This window comes from Stegastes partitus, unplaced genomic scaffold (genome assembly GCF_000690725.1).
Source record: "Stegastes partitus isolate 25-593 unplaced genomic scaffold, Stegastes_partitus-1.0.2 Scaffold764, whole genome shotgun sequence".
Classification (NCBI taxonomy): domain Eukaryota; kingdom Metazoa; phylum Chordata; class Actinopteri; family Pomacentridae; genus Stegastes; species Stegastes partitus.
In genome coordinates this window covers 118,792-146,245 of record NW_007578495.1, presented here as the reverse complement: position 1 = coordinate 146,245, position 27,454 = coordinate 118,792, and the positions used below count along the sequence as shown (strand labels likewise).

Below are 27,454 nucleotides of genomic sequence, written 5' to 3'. Positions count from 1 at the left end.
TAGGTCACCTATAAGAGCTTTCACTTTCAGAAACTGGAAGTATTTTGTATTTCTTACTGAGAACTTTTACAGACAGCTGATGAGTTGAGTGTACGGTTACAAACCAAATCTCGCGAGATTTGCCACTTTGCCCCTCCCTGTGCCACCATTGGCTGCTGGCTGCTCCTCTGACTGAGCATGTGTGTATGTACCGCTTAGCTGTTAGCTTTCAGACATGGCCGCAGACAAGCAAAACGAAGGCAAAGTTTCCCTCATGGATGAAAACAAAGAAAATTTACCAGATGGAGGACTTGGACTGGAAAGTATCCTTCACGGCACGACATGTGCAGCTTCAGTTTTCATCTTTTTCTCGCCGAACCAGTTTCAGGCACAGAAGCTAACGTTAGCTTGCTAGCTAGCTCGGTGAGAGGATAACGTTAGCTAGCGTTATTAGGCGACGTGTCATACTGAAGCAGGCTGTCAGTAGTAGGCAAGAAAAGCTGATTTCCAAGCCTTGACACACAGTTTTTTTTAAATGTATGAAGTAAGCTAAGAATGCTAGTTATAATGTGTTGCTGTAACCGTGTTTTATTCACTTGTAACTTAGCATTTGCATCTGCACTGACAGTTACTAAAACATACAGTCAGACAGTCCATTCAGCTACTCCCAACATGACTGACATGTTCATATTTGCATTTAAATAACTAATTTTACCTTAAGTCTCATGATTTGATGTTGTAGAAGGGGTTGTACCTTAACATTGTTCCACAGTCCTGCAAATAATCAAGGAGTCCCAGCAGCAGCATGGCCTCAGGCATGGGGACTACCAGAGATACAGGTGAGCTTTCATTTTTAATGATTGAATAAATTGCACCAACTGGATCATAGCTGAGCTCATAGCTGAAATCTCATTGGTGAACTTCTGCAGTGCTGTCCCGCAGTGATCTGCACGTTGTTTTTTTCTCTCAGTCAAAAGAAATTTATAGGAAACATCTGTTAACCTTTTGTATAGGGTGAAACTCAGCTTCTGCAAGTGACATCTTTATTAGAGTATTTATTTTGGACATCAAATTTACCTGCACATTGAGAAGAAGCTGTATGCACTGTGGAAATGTAAAGAGCGCTCTATGAATATACAAAGGTAACAACAAAATAAACAAAAGCAGTACAGATAAGTACACACAAGTGTCATAGAGTACCTAAACCCAATTGAGTAAAACAGCAGAAAAAGACTTACAACATATGTATACAGTAAGTAAAAGATAAAGTATACCTAAAAAATAGGGAAAAAATTAAAAGTAAGAGAATGAAAGTGTGAACAAATCAAGTAAAGGCAGTTCAGACAGTGCTCTCTAAAACTACACCTGATTCATTTACAGCAGTGAAGAAAGAACTGTCTTTAGCTTGCTTTTAGAAAAATGGCTACAGCTGGGACAAATCTAATCTCCAAGAGCAGCTTGTTCCAGCAGGCAGCGTAATGACTAAATGTCATCTCACAGTGTCTGGTCTGGGCACCACTGACTGATCAATCCCTGCAGATCTGAGAGGCCTTACAGGCTTGTTGTACTCAGCAAACACATCTCTGATATATTTTGGGCCCTGACCATTCAGAGACTTACAGACAAAAATCAGGGCTCTAAATTCAATTCTGTTTTTAACCGAAAGCTACTGCATGGATCTGAGAATCAGATTATTGTGTTTTCCCTTTGTGAGTTATCTTGTATTTATTGTATAATGCAATCAAATACAACAGCTATGACCTAAAGTGTATCTAAGAAGTCTGTAATGTGGAGTTTTGTCCACCACAGTGCCTGTATGTAAAGCCTCAGTTGTAAACCCATGACTGAATAATTGCTTCTCAGATGATATCAACAAAGTCTGCACATTATGAACCTCGAAGCTGCAGTTAACAGTTATTTTCATTGTCGACTTCTGTGTTGATTATTTTCTCAATGAATTGATTTGTTCTTTTGTCTATAAAATGTCAGAAAACGGTGAAAAATGGCAATACGTTTTTCCCAAAGCTTCAGATGACCTTCTCAAATGTGTTGTTTTGTCCACAATGCAAAGAATTCTACAGGTTTGAGTTGGCTATTAATTTAATAAACAATGTAATGTTAAGGGCTGTGACATAGAAATTATTGTTTATTATTGGCTTAGATTGTGATGATGTACCTTTTATAAAAACTGTATTTTACGCACATGATGACTGCTTTAGTTGTGTTAAAGTGGCTCAATCAGCCAGTGTTTGTATGGCTATGTAGCAGGGCTCCAGACTGCGACCATTTTTTGAGTGTGTGAGTTGAAAATTCAGCTGGTCGCATTCATGTGAGTGCATGATGATCATTAAGCTGTTTTGGTGTCACTGTAACTGGCACAGGCAGCCCAACCCTTAACCTAAACCCTAACCCTTAACCACAGTGGTGGAAAGCAGCACTTTAATAACTTCTGTGGGCTGCGGTATTTACACTTAATGCGGTCTTCTCATGAAATGTGGAGCGCACCTGCATTTGCTGTGTTCTATGAGCGGAACAGCACATGTAGCTGCGCTCCACATCGTGGAGCCACCAAGCAACAGCTATCACAGCCTGTAATGTGGGGCATTTAGGGAACATCTGTAAATTGTAGCGTCTGTCGATAAGCAGATGTTCAACAAGTGATGTGTTTTGCCTACGACAAGGTGGGAGGTGCGACCAAATCAGAAAGTTGGTTGCTCTGTTGCTACCAGTGAAAAAAGTTAGTCTGGAGCCATGAATAGGCTCCAGACTAACTTTCAAAGAAAATACAGAAATTATGTTGTTGAAAATGAATTGTTTTTTTCTATGGTTGTCTTTTCCTAATTGTCCTCGTATGAAAATGCACACATTAGCATATTCATTCACTGTAATGTCTTTGTGTACCTGTTTCCAGGGGATACTGCTCCCGCAGGCTGCGTCGCCTACGCAAGACTCTTGGCTTCAAAATGGGAAACCGGCACAAGTTTGTTGGAAAGAAAGTGACGGTCGAAATGCTTTCTGACAACAGGTTAGGAAACATTGATATACAGTTAACTGGCTGCTTTTAATGGACAAGCTTTACGTCCAGTAAAAGTCAGTTTCCTACACAAACAAACGTCAAAACAGGCATCAATGCGAAAGAGTGTTGTGGCTTCTTGCTTATGCATCAGAATGCATGAATCTGGTTTGGTACATAATGTCACAGCTAAACCATAGAATTACACCAAACCTTGTAATAATTTATTGGTTGTGTTCCCTCTCTTCAGGTATCTTTTGCTGGTTTTGATGGAGGCAGAGCGTGCATGGAGCTACGCCATGCAACTGAAGCAGGAGGCCAACACAGAGCCACGGAAACGCTTCCACCTGTTGGCTCGACTACGTAAGGCTGCCAAGCACAGTGAGAAGCTGGAGAAGCTCTGTGAAAGCCCCCGTGTCGACGCTAAGACGAAGCTGGAGGCACAGGTACAGAGGAGAGATTCACTTTCAGTCTGCTTTTAGAGACACATGTGGGTGTATAACATACAGGACGACCTTTCCATGTCATCCCACGACTCTATTTTGACCTGTCTCTGTGTACTAAACAAATTACTGTTATTGATTAGCTGCATCACAAGGGAAAAATAGCTGGTCCTACAATAATTCTGACTATTGTTTTTTACTTCAGGCTTACACTGCATACCTGACTGGTATGGTGGAGTTTGAGCTGCAGGAGTGGAAGCTTGCTATGGAGGCCTTCAACAAGTGCAAGTGAGTTTTATGACCCCTGCAGTTTTCTAATACTGTAGCAGAATAAGTGGACGCATGTTCAGTCACCACTTTATCATGGATGATTTATTCAGGAAATGTTTGTCTTGTCAGGACCATCTATGAGAAACTGGCCAGTGCGTTCACTGAGGAGCTGGCGGTTTTGTATCGACAGCGCGTAGATGAGATATCGCCCAACATCCGCTACTGTGCTTACAACATCGGTGAGCATCACCTTACCTGTTATTGTCATTATCGTTCAGTCACCCTGAGATTCTGTTTATATGCTGCAAATGCTCCAGAGTTCAACCCTTGCGATGCACACTGACTAACTGAGTTTTACTATGTGACGGCAGGTGACCAGAATGCCATCAATGACTTGATGCAGATGAGGCTGACTGGTGGAGGAGGAGGGATGATGGCTGAGAAACTAGAGGTGAACATACAGCAGTCTGACATTAGTGAAAATTCTATGCGCACTATTTTTAATGCCTAATAATAACTTTATTAATGCAAGAGGTGAAAAGTGCACACATTCTACACAGAAATACTACTTACTGCTGATTTTTTATTATTGTTTTTATAAATCTGCACAATTACCTTACTCGCGATGAACTCAAAAGAAGTCTTTAATAGAAAATAAAATATCTTAAGAATGTTTTTCTTTGTCTTTCAGGCCCTCATCACTCAGGCAAGAACCAAACAGGCAGCAACCATGAGTGAGGTGGAGTGGCGAGGACGGACGGTGCCAGTTAAGATCGACAAGGCCCGCATCTTCCTGTTGGGTCAGGCAGACAATGAAGCTGCTATTGCTCAGGTCTGTAACTCATCTAAGGGTGTAAATAAACTGCATTGCCCCTCGATGTAGAGCCCCATATATGCAGCTCCATATATGATTACATGCCATCATTTAAAAACACCTTAAAGCCTGAAATCTATTTTCCATGTCAGCATGGCTGCACCATCTTAACCATCTGCATCACCAGTTGGGTGCAGACAACTATGTGAACATCTCAGACACCTACAAATAGAGCTGCCTTTTGCTTGCTTTACTGCTCTTCATGCACTTACACAGCCATGAAATCACATTTCTGAGGCATGTCAGTCCCCCTCGGTCTCTGTTTAGGTGATGTCTGGGTCTCTTGTCAAAATTATCATGAAAAATACCAGTTTTACACAGATTCACAAGTTTTTCATCCTCATCAATTTGGTCACCGTGTAGTTGTATTCATCCGTTCATGCTGCATCAGAAGGCAAACCAGCGTTACCATTAGCAATGACTAATCCCAGCACTCACAACAAATAATCTTGATGAACTCTTAAATGCCTCATTTGGATTGGATGTTCATAAATGCTTTGCCGTTTTGGGATTTTGAAAAGAACTGAACCCCTGTTCGTCATTTTCCTGTATTCTCACAGCCTGTATGTATTTAACGTGTCAGTTCAGGGCTCCTGGGGACTGCGAGCTTTTGTTTTATGTTACAGTATGGTTTTCATCAACATGTGCTTGCTGAGGGGGCACTACAATTTACCTATGTTCCCTAAACGCCTCACATGCATGATATGCTGCTAGCTAGTTTGCAGTCGGATTGTTTTTGTTTTTTGGAATAATCGGCTATAGACTGATCCATCTTTGTAACACATAACAGCCAAGTGGATAGTTTAATGTGACAGACATGAAAGAAAAGCTCTACTAATGTCGAACGCGATGTCTGCCTGTTGGCTAGACGGACAGAGGGTCACAAATGCGACCACGTAAAAGTTTAAATTGTACACTCTCCAAAAATAGTTGCATACGTGCCCATTTTGGCCACAGTCTGGAGCCACTGCTCTACAAGCTTCAAATAAAAAAAGTTAAAAATTGGTCTAAGTTTGAGCTGAACACTTACAACACTCCATGCAGTTCCTTATATTTTCAATAGGTGGCCCTCTCCTCTTTATAGTGCCACATGTCCCCTCACTGTCACCACAACTCATTCTTCCTGTTCTCTTGTGCCTAAAGACTCAACACACCCTGCGGACACACCCATCACACCCACAGCCACTCAGGTCTCTGGCATGCAGCCTCTCTCATCACACGACTGCATTCTGTGCATTTCAACCCACACATGAATACAGGACAACACCCAGCAGGTCTCTGTGGACAGATCAGTGTTATCACTTCTCAACACCTTTCAAATAGACCCCCTTTGGGATCCAGCAGTAGGTACAGATCATTGTTCGGCTGATAGTGGCTGTAACTGAACGTGTGGCAAGCACTTTGAAACTACCTGTAACTATCACAGGGGTCTTTTTTTCTCGGTATTGTACACAAAAAATGATGATTTCCTGGATTACACAAGGGAGACTCAAAGTATGTCACACAGGCACCTTTAGTTCTGTGTGTGATGCATCTCATCTTCGGTTCTTGGCCCCTTGGGGTCAGGAAATACTGTTTGGCGAAACATCAGTCCGTCCTCTGCGTTTATCCACCCAGAACAACAGAGGTACTCAACAGGTTGAGCTGGTCATATCAGGCCCGTCCAGGGTGTTGGCACAAGCGTGTAGCATTTAGTAACATCATTCATCGGGGTGGACAAGAGCGTCCCTATGAACCATCTATCGTCCATTAATGCTACGAGGAATTTTTTTCCATTCTTCCATTGTGATGCTTTCTAAGAGTTTTGCGCCCTTTTTAAATGTAAAAGTGGGGCAGCAATGTAACACAAAAAACCTTGAAAGTTTAAGTTTCAAATCATATAGTGACTCAGCATTTTTCTGTCTTCAGTTGCTTACATTCGCTCATTTACAGTAATCTCATATAGTCGTCTTTCCAATGGGAACATAATACCAGTAGCAGATTCCTGAGAATATCGCAGAGCAACACAGGCCTATTGTGTTAGTGTGTCGACGAAACAAAGGTGAGGTGAAGAACAATCCTGTCATTCACAACGATCTGAACCCTGAAACTCCGGTATCTAATTGCTGATGAGTTATGTTCAGGAATGTCTCAGCAGCCTGCCGGACCACATACCTGCGTCTCTCCCCCGGTTTGCCACAGTCACATTCCTGCTTTAACAGTTGCTCCTTCTAAGTACTAAAAGTTGTAAATGCATCAAGTGTTTGCAGTTGCATGATCACTTCTTATTAATAATAGACCTTGCACCTATTAAAGATTCACCACTCTGATGTGATGGATTTGCGTCACGGCTGGTACAAACCTTTCAAAGTGGATCGAGAATCAGCCAGTTACGATTCATGTTTTTTTCTGTTCTGCTTAGTTTATTTGCTTTAATTAGCTGATGGAGATACGTCTGCAGTACAGGAAGTAGAACTGATGCATTTTCATGACCTAATTTGAGAAACTTATTACATCCTAATTACACTTTTACAAGCTGAGAAAAGATGGTGTTAAACGTCTGCATTTCCAGCCAGCATAGTGAAAGTAGCACGCTAACAGGGCAACAGCAGCAGCTTCATCCTTCTGCTCGTATTTACACAGGATGCATTCAAGCAAAGTATTGAATGTACGGCTTTGTAGCTGCACATGGAAGACCAAAGAAATACACTTTTGTTTAAAAATAAAAATAAATCTGCATCCAAATGAAAACGTGCTATAACCCTCAATTAAAAGCATGAAGAAAATCTGTCACTGGTTCAAGCAGGCTTTATGTCACAAATAAGGATAACAGCGTATTATCTGACCAATCCAACAGATTGGCTACGTTCAGACTGCAGGACTTGATGCTCGATTCGGATTTTTTTGTGAAATCCATTTTTTTTGCGAGTTTGTTCACATTTCCAATTAAATGCGACTTGTATGTGATCTGCTGTGTGAACTTCATACGACCTAAAAGTGTCCCGCATGCACAGAAGAGGACACGATGATGTCACACGCAGTGAGCGTGCTCAGTGTTTAGGGAAGTAAACACGGATGGTAACGGTGATAGAAACAGAACTGTGACCTCTATCCTAAACTAGCATCAGCAGCCAAGTTCTGCTTGTGTGTTCCAACCACTTCCACCCTGTTGGAGCGCTCCCCCGGGGTGGAAGTGTCCCACCCGACCACGCCGAATATTCAGATATTCATCATTAATTGGGCCTGAATATCCAGAGAACAGAAAGTACTATTCGGACCAGCCCTACTAGTTATTATAACAACTATGAACAATAAATATTAACAACAAATGAACCTTCCAACATCAAGCCCTCCTTGTATCTCGACCTCCGTCTTGACAATCCAACAGCCTTGCTATCCGACATAAAAGAAGGTTTTACATTTAGTGTTGGATTATTGAGTCATGACTGCATCCATTACTGTCTCAATGTCAGTATCATCACCCTGGAAGGAGTTTTCCAAAAATTTCGTTTGCAAAATACCAAAAATGCATAGAAAAGAATATATTTTTAAGAAGTGACTGTATGCATGTGGCCTTAAAGACTTAAAATATGTGCAAATTAGTTTTACACGTTCTGTATCGAACGGCTGAATTGATTTGACTGCTTTGGTGTAAAAACACTGCTGATACTCCTTCTGCGCAGACACACTAGTTGGTGCCATGTTACCTAAACAAAGAGGACTGGCTGTAGACAGATTTTTATTCTACAGTCACAGATATTTGCTGTTGATCTTAATCAGTGTCTATGTTGTGCAGGCATCTAATGAGGAGACCAAAGAGCATCTGTATGAGACCCTGCTGGCCGAGTGCAGAGACACCATCCAAGCTGTGAGAGAGGAGCTCAAGAGTGAGGCGGTAAGATGCACCTGGTTATACAGCAGACATTTAGGTATAAGAAATAAACACTGACATGTTCAGGTGAAGGAGATGTTGTGAGAATTTGTAATGACCCAGATGTCCACGAACAAGTGAGTCAGTTGTATTCACAGATTGCAGGACTGGTGACATTCGAACAGGAATGGAAATGAAGTCATTAAAAAATATTGCTTGTCTTTGTAGAAGCAGCGAGAGAGGAGCACTGATGGTGACAGCGGGAAAGTGTCCAACCTGCAGTTCCTGCACAGGTAACAGCAGTTTAATGAAATACTGGATGTATAAACACAGGTCAAGATGTGTGTTTGTGCTTGTAAATGTCTTTTGAGGTGTTACATTCAGAAATCATAGTCCAGGGATGCAGCCAATAGTTATTTTTATATCACTATTATAATATGGTGATTTATCTTCCAGGTATTTTCTCAGTTGTTAGAGTGTAAAATATGAGTCGATTAGTGAACGTTATAATTTGCCCATCTCCTCAGATTCCTTGTTTGATCTTATTAGCATTCTAATTCATTAAGATTTTCACTTTACCAAGACCAAGGAAACCAGCAAATCATCACTTTTGAGAAGCATAAGTCAGAAAACATCACTGAAATGATCATCTGTTGATCCTCAAACCCATTTATCGGTTTGGGGCTTTATTGGGCTGAATGTGTAGTCTGGTCCAGACACAAGACAACTTGTGGAGAGTGTGTAAGTCTTAGAATTTACAAGACTCATCTCTGCGCAGTGAAAAACATGCGCTGTCGTTTCATCCCAGACTATTGCATCTACAGGATCAAAATCTGTCAAAATCATTTTCATATCCAACTGAACATCATCTGACATCTCTGACAGACGTTCCTTTCATTAATAAGCAGATGATAAATGTACTGCTGCTCTCCTCAGTTACCTGACCTACATCAAGCTGTGTACGTTGGTGAAGAGGAACGAGAGCATGGCTCACACTCTGCAAGCCAAGCTGAAGGAGCCTGAGGCCGACGAGACCAAGAGGGGCCCCCGTCCCCAGGACCTCATCCGCCTCTACGACATCATCCTGCAGGTACGGAGCTACACAAAATTGCAGCATATATGAAGTTCTGTCTGTATGTAGGGTGTTTCTGCCTTATGTCTTCACCATCATGTGTGTATTTATTTAGCTTTGTAGCTTAGTTAATCAACAGTTATGTGTATGACCTTATGTTTGATCTGTCGTCAGCAGTGAAACAAAGTGCTTTTCAACCTGTCTGATCTTCTACTTCTCACCTTCACTTTTCTCCTCATGTTGATTCCTCTCTTCCCCACCACCTCCTCCACCCTCCTCCCTCTGCAGAGCCTGGCGGAGCTCTCCACCCTGCAGGGTCTGGAGGACGACCACACCTTCCAGAAGGAGGTGTCCCTCAAGACGCTGGTCTACAAGGCCTACAGGTCAGACTACAGTGTTGGCTGCGTTTTCTCATCAAAAAAAAAAAACATCCAGCATTCAACTGGTGTCTAATGCTGCCAAGTGTGTCATACATTCATGCTTCTATGATGCGTTTCCATCTCAGCATCAGTAAACATTAACCGTCCAAACCCAAAGCCGTTGTTGGTTGATCTTTTCTCCTGTCAAAATTTCATTCACTGTTGGCAAATTTTTAACTACAATACAAAGTCCTGTACCTCTGTGGAAACGGCACAACCACAGCTTGACATAACGAACCTTAAAAATCTCTTTTGTGCTGTACGACGCAGTTATGCCATCTTAAAACAAAGAAAAAGCAAAAGTTTAATTTCTTCAATTATTCTTTTTACAAAAAGTCACAAAACCTGGAATTTAAAGTGTCTCTGGATGTTACCAAGAAAAATGTGACTTTTCACGGTATATGTATTTTACTGTTTCCATTTTTAATTTGGTGGCTCGGTGGTTAGCACCATTGCATCGCAGCAAGAAGTTCGCTGGTTCGCGTACCGGTGAGGACATCTGGGATCTTTCTCCCCGTGCAGCATGGGTTCTCTCCGGGTTCTCCAGCTTCCTTCCACACAGTCCAAAAACATGTTGAGGTTAATTGGTGATTCTAAATTGTCCGTAGGTGTGAATGTGAGTGTGCTTGGTTGTCTGTCTCTAAGTGTAGCCCTGTGATAGACTGCTGACCTGTCCAGGGTGTCCCCTGTCTTCACCCTGAGTCAGCTGGGATAGACTCCAGCCCCCCACGACCCTAGTGAGGATTGAGCAGTGTATAGATAATGAATGGATGGATGGATGCTTGCTGCCTATCTGCTCGGTGTAAACACCGCCTGCAGATCAACTGAAAAGTCCCTGATTTTTTGTCATGTGACTGTCGGCCACAGCTGAGTCACTAATGGATCCGCAGTTGTGACAGGGAGTGCAGAATTGTATGTTTTTACAGAATCTAGTCAGAGCAAATTATTTATTTAAAATTTTTAAACACTTTAAATGGGGCATGTGGAATAAAGGGATTTTAATGAGACACAGTTGGAATTTATCGGTGTCACAGATGAGTAGTTTATTCGCTGTCGGAAAGTGAAAAATCTGATTATTATTTTATTTTTTATTTTTTTCATTTTTACATGTCAGCCTCTAATGATGGATGATTTTGGCCATTTTTTGTTTCATGCCAAATTTCTCTTAATAAAGCTGCTGAGTTTGTGTGATACAGACACTTTTACTACATTCTTGCACACTCACGTTGTCCATGTGGTCCTTCCCTCTCCCCATCGCAGGTGCTTCTTTATAGCACAGTCTTATGTGCTGGTGAAGAAGTGGAGTGAGGCGCTGGTGCTGTATGAGAGGGTGCTGAAATACGCTAAGGAGGTCCAGTCGAAGGCCAAGAGCTTCAACAACAGCCTCAAGGTTGGTCTTAACCCATAAACCCACAGTAGCACTGTTACCTCCCAGTTTAAGAAGTCGTGACAATGCGTGTTAATGCTGATGGTGAATTTCTGCAGGATCTCCCTGATGTTCAGGAGCTCATCGCTGAGGTCAACGCTGAGAAGTACTCGCTTCAAGCTGCTGCCATTTTAGGTGAGAGCACCTTTTGAATTGTGTATTTTTTTTTTTTACCATTAAGCCTCATTCTTTTCTGTTCTTCTTGGTGTAGTGTGCAATTCTAAGAAAATATGTTTGTGTTTCAGACACTGATGAAACTGCTGAAGTTCCTTCTCAGCAGCAGGTCAAGGACAACACGGTAAGACAACGAAACCATGAGACACTCGGCGCCAGTGAGATTAAAGCCTTGTCCACACACAGCAGGGTTTTTGTAAAACCGAATATCCTCCCCCCTCCGTCTAGAAAAAAAACTAACATACACACCACGTCGTTTTTAGAAAACAATTCATCCACACCTAACTGCATTAGTGAATTTTTAAGCACATTCATATTCTATGTAAGGATGTAATAACTCAGACAACAGGAGCATACAAAAATTGTCACGCCATTCCTCTGGAAGTACGATTTCCATCTCAAAGTTCTCCCACCAGCTGGCAGTGTGTCCCGGTATGACCCAAAACCAGCGTTGGTGTCTCTGACGGTGAACATGCCTCGGACGTGGAATGGCAAGGTGGCGGAAAATAACCGTCCTTAACGTCGTCCTTCGCCTGTGTTCTTGTTTGTGGAGCGGTATCTGGGCCTGGACAGGCGACGCCGCCAACACAGCTCTCCACACTGTTTCCAAATGTAAACACAGGTCGCGTATGAGATGTAAAGAACATATTTTGTCGCAGGCAGTGACGTTTTGAAACCTAAAACCCGGTTATTGACGTCCACATGCAGACGCATAAATGGAGGATTCACAAATCTTCACTTTGGTCGGAGGTTTTTGAAAGAATCGTTTTTAATGTAGGAAATCTGTGTTTTTGTGTGGATGACAGACAAAATCGTAGAAAAATATTTTTGTTTTGTGAGATACCCTGCTACGTCTGGACGAGGCCTAATACTGTGGCACTTAACTCCCACTGAAACCACTCTTACTCACTAATTGCCTCCTGGCTACAGCTCCTTATGATAGAACCCACAGATGTGAAAGTGGTGGTAGTGTTCTCAGTTGTGAGATCTGGACTTGATTTAACAGGCTGATAAACAAGCTCTCATTACCACATCTGAGCGTGATGCTAACTCTGTGTGTTAATGCTTTTACAATGTCACAACTAGAGCACGTTTTTTGTAAGTTAATCTTTGGTCTTTCACTTTTTCTCCTACAAACAAGGTCACTTGCCTGATTCGCTCTAGCTTTCAGTTGTCCTTGATATAAACACGCTCACATTCTCACTCCTCCTTCGTGCAGCCCCTCTGCGATCGCCTGGAGAACTTCAACCTGGACCCCACTCTCGTAGGAAAGCACCCCAACCTGGTCCAGTTCCCCCCCGACTTCCAGCCGATCCCCTGCAAGCCTCTGTTCTTCGACCTTGCTCTCAACCACGTGGCCTTCCCACCGCTGGATGACAAGGTGGAGCAGAAGGGCAAGGGCGGCCTGACCGGCTACATCAAGGGCATCTTTGGCTTTGGCAGCTAAACCAAACCCCAGGCTCTGGCCTCCACATGAGAGCTGCACGGCTCCCGAGTTTATCACAACAAACCAGACTTGGTTCAGTTGTTAATTAGAGTCACTTCAATTTGTTTTAATCTTTGATTTTTGGTGCCTAAGTGCGAAATGGGTGGAGTTGTAGACCTGAAGAAAGGAAGAGTGAATCTAATGTTTAAGGTGAGATTAAAGAGCAAGTATTTAAATCGGTTTCAAGTAGCAATATGACTCGAGTCCACCTGCCACCTTTGATTAATACCATCAGGCTGCAGAGGCTTCTCGCATGCAGGCTCCCTCCTTAATCTGAGCATCAGGGAAGTCTTCAAGATTTACAGTCATCACATGCCATGAAATTACAAGTTGAAGCCAAGTTGTCAATTCTCAAAATCTAGCCATTGAGGCTTTTTTCTCTCTCTTCTCTTTTCTACACTGTTGTGGAAGCGCCTTCATGTAGTTCTGTCATCTCTTTTTCCTTATGTGAGAGACAGTTTGTTTCTTAAACCTAGAAGAGTGCAGTCTTCTCTCAGCACCGACATGAAATGCTGGAAATAATCCTGCCACCTGTAGTTTGACAAACTCCAACAGACGTATTTTTTATCCAAACTTTACACTTGGTTTCTTTAAAGTAATGCCTCGTAGACGGCTCAAGGTAAAAAAACAAGGCTCAGCAGTGATGCAGCGTTAAACTGGACATGATGCTGTTTGGAAACACGACAATACTTTGACTGCTTTGTTTGCGGTTTCTTATCAGTTTTGCTCCCGGCTTTAGATGTGCACATATCAGCCGTTTGACTTTTAGAAAGCCGAGCTCTGAATTAAAGAACAGACACCAGAATAGTGACTGACAAAGCCGAGAATCACAGTTTGAAATGTTTTTCTTCTTTAAAAGCAGAGAAGTCCAGTGTCTTTCATTTGCCTGTTGTCACTTACACTCTTTTATGAGGCAAACCTAAGCTAGAACTGAAGCAGTCGAACGCAGCAATCCTCCAGTAAACCCTCCCTTCACCATGGAGATGATAGTCTATTATTTATAATGTTTTTATTGTTTTTAGAGAGCTCTTGATTTGACCCTGTAGGCGTTCGGGAGGATATATAGAGAGGTGTTAGTTAGATAAGTTTGATGTAGAAAACGATAGAAACACCCGTCAGAAATTGTCATTAACGTAGGACTCTTTGCAGGACTGTTTTAGCTTCCTAAGAAACTTTCAAACGTTTGTTGTACTTTGTGACATTTGGCAGTAAACTTACCGAGAAAAGGGTCCAACTGCTTCGACACACACACACACGGAAGCCTCATTTGAACTCTTATTTTGAAGGATTTCCTGCTGGGGAAAGTGCAGCTCGTCAAACTGTAATTAATTCCTGTAACGTTTTTACACAGATGTATTTTTATTTGTTAAAGACAGCCGTAGAAGTTAAGACATGGAAGGAGGTTTTTTTTTAGCAGCTTTTCATTCGTCACACCACCACGCCTGTTTTGTTTGTCTTGGGTAGGACTAAAAGTGCTTTCATCACAAATTACACGTCTGTGGATAACACTAGAAAAATCTTTCATCCATTGTTTTGCCTGCTGTAACGCCGACTCGCGTCTTCTTTCCACACCAAAGCTGAGTTTCCTCTGATCCTTAAGGCACCTGGTTTTCCTGTGACACCTGGTGAGACTAGAGGACCGTTGGTTTGTCGCTCACCCACTCGCACATTTAACTGTCTTGCTTTGTTTTTATCTCTGTCTTGGATTTCCTTTTTTTGTTTGTTTTTCTTTTCTTTTCTTTTCCTCCAGCTCAGTGTTTTCTGTTAATGAATTATGATGGATATGCTGGAACAGCTCCAGCATTTTACCTCTGTTAGCCTGGAAAACAATTAGTCATGATCAGTAGTTGCTGGAAACATGCATAAATGATGAGAGTGTGTGATTTCATTTAGTTTCCAGGCATATAATTAAAAAAAAAAAAAAAAAAAGATATTTGCACCAAACACTTGCTTTCTTGTCTTATTTTCGATGGAAAGGTTTTTCTCACGTGGTAAAAAGAAATTCAGTTAAACAGTAAAACAAACTGGCTGCAAAGGTGCCAAAAAACATTCATTAAATACCAGCAGAATAGTGAAATGTTCAAAAATGTTAAAATGATTAGAATAGCTACCAATATCTGTACAATGGTGTTATTTTTAGCTGATTTAAATACATGGGTGTAAAAGGACAAATTCCTTATAAATAAAAAATACAGATTTCTCATGTGGACATTATAGTTCTGATCGGTGGAGGACATTTTTTTTTTTTGCTGATTTAAATACAGTAAAAAAAAAAATAGTGTAATGTTACGGCTGCATGTTGTAAAAGAGCAAATTAATATGTTTAAAAACAGATTTTTCACGTGGACATTATTTGCAGTTTTGGCAGTCAACATGTACATGTACACATTCTTTCAGTGGTTTTACTATAAATTACCGCTTAATCCTCACTAGGGTCATGGGGGGCTGGAGCCTATCCCAGCTGACTCAGGGTGAAGGCAGGGGACACTCTGGACAGGTCACCAGTCTATCACAGGGCTACACTTAGAGACAGACAACCAAGCACACTCACATTCACACCTACGGACAATTTAGAATCACCATTTAACCTCAACATGTTTTTGGACTGTGGGAGGACGCCGGAGAACCCGGAGCGAACCCACGCTGCACAGGGAGAACATGCAAACTCCACGCAGAAAGATCCCGGGTGTCCTCACCGAGACTCAGTGGTTAGCACTGTTGCCTCACAGCAGGAAGATCGCCGGTTCGCATCCTGGTGAGGACACCTGGGATCTTTCTGCGTGGAGTTTGCATGTTCTGCATGTTCTCCCCGTGCAGCGTGGGTTCTCTCCGGGTTCTCCGGCTTCCTCCCACAGTCCAAAAACATGTTGAGGGGATAGACTCCAGCCCCCTGCGACCCTAGTGAGGATTAAGTTGTGTATAGATAATGGATGGTAAAAATCTGTAAAATAACAAATAAAAAAAATAATTAAAAATACTTACATTGTCTTTCAAATGACAACAAATATCTGTAAAATAATATCTTGAATATGAAAATTTTTTTAAAAGTGTAATATGATTTGGATCAGTAAAAGACAATTACTATCTGTAAAAATCCAGATTTTTCATGGTGACAATATGTACAGTTTTTCTCTGTATTTTTTTTTGTTTGGTTTCTTTTGAGGTTTTTTAAAGTCACCAGGTAAATTAGTACTTCACTACATATTATCTGTAATTTAGCTAAACAGGGGAAATCTGTAAAATAACATTAAATTAACAGAAAAAAGAAATTATAATAAAATCAAAAAGTTACCCAAAAAAAATCAAACATTTTTACATTGTAGAAATATTCCAAAAATGTCCTGTGTCTGTGTAGAGAGTTGTGCAGGATGTGTGTGTCTCTGCTGACTGCCTCTGTCAGGGTGTGGGTGTGTGAGTGGGAGTGTGTGGGATGCCTGTGTGGGGTGTGTGAATGTGTTTAGGTTTACTTTTTGTACATGAATTTTTGCAAGTGTGAATAATTGCATAGGTGTGTTTGTTGCCATCGACCTGCCAGGCATTTTTCCTCCTCTGAGTTTCAACATCAGCAGTATTTAATTAAACACATCCACCGTCTCTTCCCTGCTTAAATGACATCCGTACCTGATGTCTTATCTGCTGCCTGTCACCACTGGCCTGCAACAAATTCCTTTGTCACTCCAGAAAACACAGAAATGTGCTCTGCCTGGATGAAGACATGTGAGATAAGACCCAGAATCACCGACGGTCTGCTCCGTGTCTGTGCAGGTTGTTAATGTGGCTTTACTTTGCTGTTCTGAGGTAAATCTCTGCTTTTGTTAAACACCTTTGTCATGCAGATTGTGCAGTCTAATGCTCAGGGGAATAAGTCCAAAGTTGAGTATAAGCACCAAAGCTTTGTGAAACATCCAGACGACCGTGCAGTTCAGTGAAAGAGGCCGACACACCCTCAGCCTCGTCTTTCTGCCTTTGTTGTTTCCTATCAATTCAACTGTTAGGAATGTCGAGCTATGCAAATACATAGCTGCCACGTTTATGTTGCCCAACGAAATGATTAAAATGAGCCCGAGGATGTGTCTGATGCCGTTTGAAGCGCAGCAGGTATGAGATCCGGTGACATATGTGACCTTTGACGTCTTGTAGAGAGCAGCTTCACATTCACACGTGCACCTTTGGTCCAGATCATTCCTTGTGACTTTCATGCCCCCTTTAGAATGAATCATCTTTAAATTTGTCCATTTTCAGGTCCCAGTTTTAACTCATTTTACCACTAACATGACCCAACATCTCTCAAACAGTCTTTTCTGTAACAGGCTTGGATTCAGTACTGTTCTCAGTTTGACAGTCAGGGGCATCTTAAAGTAACTCTTCACAGCCAGATTACTACAGTTTCCACATTCAAATTTCCGTTTTTCATATTTCAAATATGCTTCACATCCGGACCCGTCCAGGTGCCACGCAGCCCCGCTCGTTTGAGGGAGTGTCGGATGGCCGGGGTGACCGGTGGGTGGTAGTAGTGGTGGTGGTTCTGGGGGCCCGTGAGGCCTCCCGTACCTACCCACCTACCCACCTAACCTGCCTGGCCTCACCCTGCTGTTTCCACTGGGAGCTGCAAGGTGGTGCAGTTGGTTAGCACCGTTGCCTCACAGCAAGAAGGTCGCTGGTTCGCATCCCAGTGAGGACACCCGGGATCTTTCTGCGTTTGCATGTTCTGTTCTCCCCGTGCAGTGTGGGTTCTCTCCAGGTTCTCCATCTTCCTCACACAGTCCAAAATCATGTTGAGGTTAATTGGTGATTCTAAATTGTCCGTAGGTGTGAATGTGAGTGTGCTTGGTTGTCTGTCTCTAAGTGTAGCCCTGTGATAGACTGGTGACCTGTCCAGGTGAACCTGCCTTCACCCTGAATCAGCTGGGATAGACTCCAGCCCCCACGACCCTAGTGAGGATTAAGCGGTGTATAGATAATGGATGGATGGATGAATCAACATTTCTCAAACAGTCTTTTCTAGAACAGGCTAGGATTCAGTACTGTTCTCAGTTTGACAGTCAGAGGCATCTAAAAGTACTTCCTCCCAGCCAGATTACTGCAGTTTCCACATTCAAATTTCCATTTTTCATATATCAAACGTAGTCATAAAAAAGGAAGTTTGTTCTGTGCAACATTTCCAACGGATTTGATCAATTGATATTAAAAAAATAAGGTTAAAATAACAGCAATCACAATCTACACTGTATCTGAGCAACGGAAAGAGTATCTGTTTTTCCAGACAGGTGGACGCACCCAGAGAGAGAAACACAGTATGACCGGACCAATCAAAAATGTGTGCTCTCGCCGCTCCGCTGCAAAGAAAGCTGCCCCGCCGCATTCCTCGCCATGGTTCCCTATTGTTGATGTGCTGCACAGAGACGCCCTGATTCTCAGCGTGACTCGTACGTCTGTAGATGCTGCACACGCGGATTCTGCAACGTATGGAGCCGTGTTCAGTCACCAGCGTCATGACATGTGCACATGTGAAGGCCTTATGCAACACTCTTCCTCTCCGGTTGTTCCGTTGTTGACTGTACACAGTGTGTGTGTTGATGTTTGTAGCTCAGAGTTTGTCTGGACTGAGGGTTCATACAGAGAGGTGACGGAATGAGGGCGGATTTAAACTTTAAATGGTAAAAACAAGAAGAAATCAGAGAATGAAACATAGAAATAAGGACAAAAGAAGGAAAGAAAACATAGCATGGTTGGTTTTACTGCTTGTAAATCTGATATTCTGCCTCCCAAGTTGTTTAAAGAGACCTTGTGCCTCCTTTGCCTTGTGAATTTTTTTTATTGTGGTCTGATCCAGCACTGAAAATGAGATTATAGATAGCCATCAAAGTGAAAAAAAGTAAATACAAAATATTTCCAGATATAAACCTTTGACAGCTGACAAAATATTCATGTTGGTGATGATATTTCTAAAATATTTCTGGATATTTGTATAAAATAATTGTCAGACAGCTGGTGTTCCTCTAAGCTTTAGGTGTCCTGTCAGGTTTTGCAGCTTCAAATGTAGAAATGTGTGACACTTCTGCCTCCCAAATTGTTCAAAGAGGTTTTGGGAGTCATCACCTTGTGCCTCCTTAGCACAATGTGAATGAGTCACTTTTTTCTGGTTTGGTCCTGAACTATTTTAAACTGTCTTTTATCCAGCCACTCCTCAAGAAACCTGATTTAGATGCAACTCTTCCTCAAAATTACCGTCCTAAATCTAGGCTTCACAGTTTCAAAAGTGGCTAATGAGCAGCTCTTTTAGAAACAATGGGAGGAAAAAACATTTGTCAAATTTCAGAAAGAATCATAGTACAGAAACAGCTTAATGCAGAGTAACAAAAGACACTTTTCGAAACAGCTTATCATTTGATGACACTGCTTATCAAACAGTGTTTTCAATGTTACCTCAACCGTGGAGTCATGTGGAGTCCCACAGGGCTCAGTCCTCGGCCCCATTGTACTCAGTTTATAACTGTTGCCCTTGTGTCCTACCGTTGCTACACCAAACACTCCCAGTTGTATGTTTCATTTAGCCCTGTAAACCATGACAATCTGGGCTCTCTGCAATATCACGTGGCTGCGATAAAGAACTGGATGGCTTTTGATTTGCTACAAATTCCAACAAAAAACACTGAAGTTCTGGGTATTTCCCCCAACTATGTTTCCAGCAGTATCACCCACTTAGCCAGAAATCTGGAAGCTGCCTGTACTTGCCTGTTTATAGCTGATGAGAAACTGACAAATACTCAGCAGAGGGCGTGTTTAACTCCAGTCCATGTTCTTTGAAATCTTTGCATGATCTTGGAACTTTTGGTCCCTTATTTTGCACCTCAAATCATCGGAAAAGCTCCATCAAAACCCCACCTGCACAGACAGACATTTGCCTAAAGCTGGATGTCTTGCTCGTATGTTATTGCCGTCTTTTAATGTCTTTTGTTAAAATAAATATTTCGTAACTCCAGTTTTAAAAGGCGCTAAATATATATAAATGAAGTTTACTATTTATTGCTATTATTACATATTAGTGTACTGTGCAAACGAGGGGGAGGATGCCATCTCTTACATTTGTGATTATTATTTGGGAATAATCAGCCAGGATTATAATAGATTTTGAGTCTGTGATTCATAGTGATGCCTTTTTTTTAGATATTGATGACAGAAACAAGAGGAGAGATGGGCAACAGTATCCCACAAATCATCCCCCACACGACCAGGGAACATTTAAACCACGTACTTGCCAGATTTGGACTCATTCATCTCTTTGAAATCAATTTTTCCACCTCTATTCGTTTGCGTATTAACACCAATAAAACATGTTTTGTTTTTGTTTGTGTCCTTCCAACCCCAATGAGTCATACCTCCCTGGCAGTGTCAGGGCTCCCGATGCCTCCTGAGCGAGACCGGATGAAAAGGAAGGGCCGGGCCGAGGGTGGGAGGAAGGGAGAGTGCGGGGAACAGGTCGGTCCGGTCCTCCTCTACAAGGTGGATGTCTGGGCGTCGACACACCTGTTAACCTGTGTGGGAGGAGCTGCTGCTGTTAAACTCCACAGTGACATGAGTGTGTGTGTGTCTCAGTGTGTGTGAGAGGAAACCAAAGTGAGAGGAGACACAAAGTGGGAGCCACAGACGAAGAAGGAGTAAGCGAGAGAGGTTGAGAGTTTTGTTTTTGCAGGGGATCTCTGCTTGACCTCCTCCAAGATGTTTAAGAAGAAGGAGAACAAAGATGGCACGCTCAAGGTCTCGGGCAAGATCAGCAAGTAAGTTTTTTTGTTTCTATTTTTTCTCTCCCCTGAATGAGTGTGTGCTGAGACACTGTATCTCGGTCATGTTCCTCCTCCTCCTCCTCCTGTTCTTCCAGAGCCCAGAACTGTGTCATGTTTCCTGGCCTCCTTTTTCTCTGAGTGTTGCTTTGGTTCCCCTCATGTTACATTGCAGCTGATTTTAAATTGTGTTTGCTGAGGCGACATCTTCACTCAATGCAAGAGCTCAGATATGTCAGAGTTAATCCCGTGGGAGCCGCTGACAGGGCCCGAGGTCAGGTTTACCTTGTAAACACGAGGTGGGACGATGCCCTTCAATGCAACAGGTGGAACAAGCAGAAATATGTTTACGACTGGAGGTCAAAATAAAAGAAAGTCAAAAATAATCAGCTGTTTAACATGTGCTTCTTAAGTTTGAAATTTTCCCAGAGCTAAAACTAGATTTAGACATCTGACAGCTGGCAAAACATTCATGTTGATGATTATAGTTCTGGATTTTTGTTTGAAATAATCTGCTTTTCTCTCAAGTTTAATGTGTCCTGTCAGGTTTTCTCAGTTTAACATGGTGGAATATGTGACTCTCAGAGGGACAGGTTGCAAATTATTCCTTAAATTTGGCACCAAAGTGTAAAAATAATCTGAATTTGATGGATAATGTGTTATTTTCATGTGTTAAACTGAAAGAAAGGGAAACAAAAAGAGGAGCAAAATCGTCATCCATTGTGTCGACTCAGCTACACAAGACATCTGAAAACAGGAGTTAGTCGTGTTGCTGCATTTGAGGGCAGTTTGTCCTGATTTGACTTGAAGTGATTTCACTGACAGGATGTCTATAGATCCACTTTCAATCAAACAATAGGTGACAGCTTCTCAGCTGACAGAGGAAGCCGACAAACTGACAAATAGTTTCGCCTTTTTGTTCCCGTCGGATGTCACAATACTGATTCCACTGTTGGGTAGTGACCAGCCTGCGGTTTCACCTTGTCTCTGCCCTGTGAACTGCTCAGCTGGTTTCTTTCTCTCATGTGGGCGTTGGTTCATAACCGTACATGATGGCGTGACGCAGGACGGGCCGTTGTTTCCAGATAATTGTTTATCCCGATGCCATGGCGGTAGAAAGGTCCCAAAGTGAAGCAAATGTTGTTGTTTTTTCTTAGTAAATTGCTTTAATAATCAATCAGTGATTAAATTCACCAACGTGATTAATCAGTTGTTTTAATCTCTGAGTGAAACCACAACTAGAGTCACTTTTTAGGTGAAAAAAATGAACAGGTGGACAGATAAGTAGCAGATCCTAGTGGTGTGTTTCTGTGTATGACTCATGTTTGGGAACATAAATCACTTAATATTGAACTATTTTGTCAACTCAACTTCTGTTTCAGGACAAAAAAAAAGCCTTAATTACACATTCGTACGACTGTTTCTTTCAAAATTGTCATAAAGATTGAGAAACAGTAGTTAAGATCAGGACTAAGTCAAATAAATGCCCTCAGATATGATGGAAATATGACTGTGTGTAGGTTTGTGATGTAATAATCTCAGACGACCATCTTTTTTTTGTCATTTAGATCATTATCGGTGATCACACAGCGCTCAGCTTATTTGATCTGGCAGTCATTTTGTAAAACACGCACCTTTTTTCATTTCCACATGAAGAAAAATGACTTTGCAGCTGCTTTCAACTTGAATTTTTTTTTTCCCCCTTTTCTTTCAATTTCACCATATGAACTGAGGTGGGAGGAAAACTGGCAGGTTTCACCAAATCAAGGAGTGTTTGTGCTACAAGCTGTTGTGATCTTGCAACTAACTAACTAAAAAAATGCAGGCAAGCCCTTCTGAATTATGTGGGTTATCCAGTTATCCTGCTTTCAAGTCAAATTAGCCATAGCTGCAGGAAGCGATTTAGCCTCTCTGGCATTCATGAATGAAAAAAAAAAACTAACATTTGCTGAGCACTTTCTAAAAATCTGTTATGTTTTTGCTCATATTTTAAAGTGAAAGATTGAATTTAGCTCATTTAAAGCAAAATACAGTGAAAAAAAATCAACAATTAACCACCTTGGCAGCAGCTTATTTAAGGGTTTCTACTGTACACTTCCTGTACGAGGAGCTCAAGTCACCATAAAATCCAATCACCTGTCAAATAACACTCACTCAGCAGCCCCACGTTAAACAAAACTTGCACTACAGCTTTATAAACAGCAGATTCTAAGTATGTGTCCGAGGCTAAGCATGGGTGTGGCCTGTCATTCAGCTCCTTGTAAACCAATAATGAGTGAAAAATGTGCTCTTGACAGCTCAGATGAAGAAGACAGAGAAACCTTTGCTCCTTTCTCCTCTGTTTCTCAGTGGTTCTTGTAAAAAAAGTAGTAAAATAAAAGTCAAAATTAGGCTTCCATCACTTCTCAGGAAAACTCCTGAAAAGATTCAAGGAAAAGATGTAACATTTTGATGCTTTTTAAAATTTATTTGTAAAGTTTTCAGAGTTGTTGGCTCACCACATGTCAGACTTTTATTTATTTCCATTATCACATAGTCCATCAGACTCAGGCTTCGGTGTCTGGCACATAGACTGTATGATCTGGCACCAAGATATATTAGATAAAAAGTAAAAAGCTAGAAAGCCATATCAGTTGATAGGTTGTCTTCTACCAGAAAGCAAAAGTCACCTAAAAACAACATTTTATAAAGAAACCTCCAAAGCACGTAAATACTACAATCATTTCCTTGGCTAAGGTGATGGAATGGTTCAGAAGTATTACTCATGTGTCCAGCTCATACCTGCGTTTCCTGCTGAGTGAGCAGCAACAGGGCGGTCATTGTGAGAGCGGCTGCAGAACCAGCTCAGATCAGATCAGGAGGAGGAACTCGCCTCCTCATTCCTCTGTCGCTCCATCACTAACGAGCTGTGGAGGCTGCCATTAATCAGTCTCGGTTGACGTTTGCTTGCTTTCTCGTCGTATCTTCGTAAATACCTTACACGGCTGGTATGCAGGTCAAGGTAACCGGCGAGCTGTTGGATGCGTTGCCAACATTCTTCAGCTACACATGAGCATTATTTCAACATGAGTGTCAGGGTGTATCCTCGATAGCGTGTGCTATTCATTTCTGATTAATAGAATCGTCTTATTCCTCCCTGTCCCTACCTTGTTCTTCTTCATTAAAAGCTTTTTGAGCTCATAATTCATCGTGTGCCTCAGCCAAGGCCGTAAAGACACGACGTGCTTCTGTTCTCCTGTGTTGGAGAAGAAGTTTCAGCATCATAAAGCAGTGAAGAATAGCTTCATTTGGACATGTAGGGAGCTTGTTTCAGCCTTGGATGTGGTGAAATAATTAAAAATTGAGCGGCATGTTACTGCTTTTCACTCTTCTCCTCGATTGTGAGCTTTAAGACATCCAGGTTTCCTGAAACATCTTCCAGCACATGTGAAGCACACACAAGATTTCTATCAAAGAAGAAGACTCTCAGATAAACCTTTTTATCCTTTGAAAACTAACTTACATTTCTGCACTTAAGCCCCGACTTCTGCTTAGATTTTTGCATTCAAACCAAATACTTTATTGGTTTTATGACCATCATCAAATGGAAGTAACCTGGATGTGTTGTGCATCAATTCATTCACCTCCACCTCTGGGATTTAACATGTAAAATATCTCCCCCACATTTGGGATGATCCATTACGTGTCAGTAAAAAGGGCCTTTGTGGAGTTTTGTTCTCACTTTAGCTGTGATTTCACTTTACTTTCCCAACTGATGTGGAGATGATTGTAAAAAAAAAAAAAGTATATGCTGCATAATATGAGGATGTTTCTCAGAGTTTAAGGTTTTCACAAATGTAAGTGTCCAGTAATTTGTCAGCCCTGGTACTACAGAAGTAACATTAATTAATTAATGTGTGGTAAAACATTTTTTTAATTCTATTTTTATGCACACACGTAATTGTATGGAACCTTTGATGTTCACTTTTTGAAATCATAAAGTATTTTTTAAACAAATTCATCTTCACTTGAGCCGTTGTTCTGCACCTGCTGAAGAAAACTAAATCAAAGACAGACAAACAGCTCTGCTATGTGATACCCACCAGTTTGTCTCAACATGTCTGCACGGCGGCATTATTGTTGGCAAACACTTTCACCTTATTTGCCTTCACCTTAATCAGTCACTCACTCCTCACTTATTACGATCCAAAAGATTTCATTACCACAAAGTCGGAGCTCATTTGTTTATTGTCTTGACTCCAAAACCACAAGTTGACCCCTTTTTTCTAGTTTTATGGGTGTAGTTTATCTCTCGTTGCCAGCCGGCAGGATCTGCTCCTTCCTTTTGTCTGCTTTGCATATCTCAGCCAAGGTGGCATCAACAGAGAGCAGCACAAACAGCGACAGAGGGAGGGACGGGAACAGTCAGCCGCTGGAGAATGGTTAGAATTTAAGGAACGCCTCGGGTGTGGCTCCACAGGTGGCACTATCCTCACGCTGACCCTCCGCCATGTTTCATCTTAATCATTCAATCATTTAAAAAAATAAATGCATCAAATTTAGCTTTTCAAAATCTGGTTTCATTCAAACTTCAAGCATTTCAGAGTTTTTCCTTTGAGAAAATCTTGCTTGCCAGAAGTATATTCAAGTTTAGGAATGTTAGACCCGATTCTTTAGTTGGAAGCCCAAGAACAAGCCGGAGAAATCTTCAGTTCTCAGTTGTATAATTTATTTATTTCAGTCACAGGTAAAGTGAGGCAGCGCTGGAATTCAGAGGGACAGAGAGGAATCTCATGTCCAGCTGAACTGAGTGTTTTCGGTTCCAGGTTATAGATATCTTCTTGGGCTGGGCCTGCCCCGAACATAGATAAGATTTAATTGGCCAGTTACTAGTGGTGTGGACAGGCATCCTTCTGTGCTCTGTCCACGTCCTTGACATTTGGTAAGCAACGTGTGTGGATGTTGTTGGTACGGCGTGTAACTAAAGTAACAATCGTATCTAATAGAAAAGAGGAGTTTCTGCTGTCTCCAAGTGTGCGAACCGGTTCTCACCGGCCATATTATCTTCAAGGACATATGCTGTTCTCAGTAGGAAAACATGAAACAGAATCATAGGCTCAGTGCAAAATACAGATTCAGAATACATAATAGCTCGAAACATACTTAATTCTAACAGGAAGCTAATAAAACCAATATTTAAACTCAAGAGGCCTGAAAATAGTCCAGTTCTGCAGCAAAACTCACCAGGTTTCCCCTTTTCCCACGTTCCTTTTTCCCACCAAGTTTCGTGAACTTCAGCCTGGTAGTTTTTGCATAATCTTCCCACAAACAGCCAAACCGCAGACAAACGGCACTGATCACACGCTTTCACCTGTGCTCTCACCTCAAGGAATTTTATCAAGATAATCATCTGTCATTAAGAGGAGCTGTGTATTATGAAATATGAGTGAACCAGTCATGGATTATTCCTGAACAGATCTGTGTTTGTAATTCAACCTGTGACCTTTTTTCTGACCTCCTCCTCCTGCAGGTCCCAAGCCAGCAACTTGGCCTTGCTGATCGCTCAGATGCAAAAGAATGCCGACCAGGTGGAGAAAGACATCCTCCGAGCCGAGCAGCTGCTCGCTGTGGTGAGAATAAACACACTGAAACACACGCTGATGCTCTGATATCCTTTTATCTTCAGTTTGCCTGAAGCATCACCTTCACCGGTAGCCCCTGTGATAAAAAAAAAATATCTGTTGCTTGCTTCCACCAGGATGCTGAAAATGAGAAGAAAGAGCTGCCCTTTGAGCATCAGAATGAGGTCTCAGATAAGCTGGGTGATGCCGAGGGCCTGCTGAAAGACCTCTTCTTGGATGTCGACAAAGCCAAGAAGCTCAAACACCCGCAAGGCAGAGAAATAGAGAGCGAGTGAGTTGATGCAGAATGAATAAATCAATGCAGCACAGAGGAATCAGAACGTACCTCCACAGTGAAGGTTTTCTGAAGGTTCAAGAGCAGATATCAAAACATGTGTGGCAGAATACAGCAAGTGAATTTCCTTTGAGGTCACCTCTTGGGGCTGTTTCAGTTTGTAATATCATTTTGCCTGCATTTATTCCTCTGATTTTGTTATTTCAGCGCCTCATTTATTGATTTCTTTAATGTTGAAGTTAACCACAGCTCTCTGTTTCTTTGTGTGTCCTCTACTCTCCAGCGTCATCCTCCTTCACGAGCGCTGGCTGAAGGACTGCGCCTTCTACAGAGACATCTACGAGCAGATTGACGACGTGTCGCTGATGCCCAGGATTGACTGGGGGCCTGTTTTGAATAATAAGCAAGTAAGTGCAGTGACACTGTGTGAACATGTGAGTCAGTCTCTGATTGTCAATGTTTGGTGTTTGAGCTTAAAGGATGATGTCGACAGCGTTTTCTTACTGTTTATTTTATTTGATCTTACATACGTCATCCTGCCGCGTCACCAAATGCATATTCATGTGAAGCTGGAAACAGTCCATGACAAATGCACAATTTTTGTTTAAAAAAAATCATTGTGCGCTGACATTTTAGAATATTACTGAGACTTTTTCACTTATGAAAAATGGAAGAAAACAAAAACTTAAGTCTAGGGTAGGAACTGAAGAGCTTTGGGGAGGAGAGCCACAGCTAGAGTCAGGAAATAGGTCAATAATGAAACGCATAGGTT

The 27,454-nt window shown here is 41.8% G+C and overlaps 2 protein-coding genes across 2 annotated transcripts in view; both read left to right on the top strand.

Moving 5' to 3' along the window:
* Positions 1–182: 182 nt before the first annotated feature.
* On the top strand, positions 183–14,950 carry srp68 (signal recognition particle 68). The gene is made up of 16 exons (XM_008291814.1): positions 183–302; positions 752–818; positions 2,891–3,004; positions 3,243–3,438; positions 3,641–3,723; positions 3,835–3,944; positions 4,077–4,156; positions 4,397–4,537; positions 8,355–8,453; positions 8,658–8,722; positions 9,366–9,519; positions 9,790–9,884; positions 11,181–11,310; positions 11,406–11,481; positions 11,592–11,644; positions 12,740–14,950. The coding sequence occupies exons 1-16, from the start codon at positions 215–217 to the stop codon at positions 12,965–12,967; spliced, it is 1,779 nt and encodes a 592-aa protein (XP_008290036.1). The 5' UTR covers positions 183–214; the 3' UTR covers positions 12,968–14,950.
* A 5,657-nt stretch (positions 14,951–20,607) lies between these two features.
* evpla (envoplakin a) overlaps positions 20,608–27,454 on the top strand; it is an 18,613-nt gene continuing 11,766 nt past the window's right edge. Inside the window, exons 1-4 of the mRNA XM_008291813.1 lie at positions 20,608–20,784; positions 26,297–26,396; positions 26,525–26,679; positions 26,966–27,089. Coding sequence (XP_008290035.1) covers positions 20,726–20,784; positions 26,297–26,396; positions 26,525–26,679; positions 26,966–27,089 — 438 coding nt within the window. The 5' untranslated portion in view covers positions 20,608–20,725. The remainder of the gene's footprint in view (positions 20,785–26,296; positions 26,397–26,524; positions 26,680–26,965; positions 27,090–27,454) is intronic.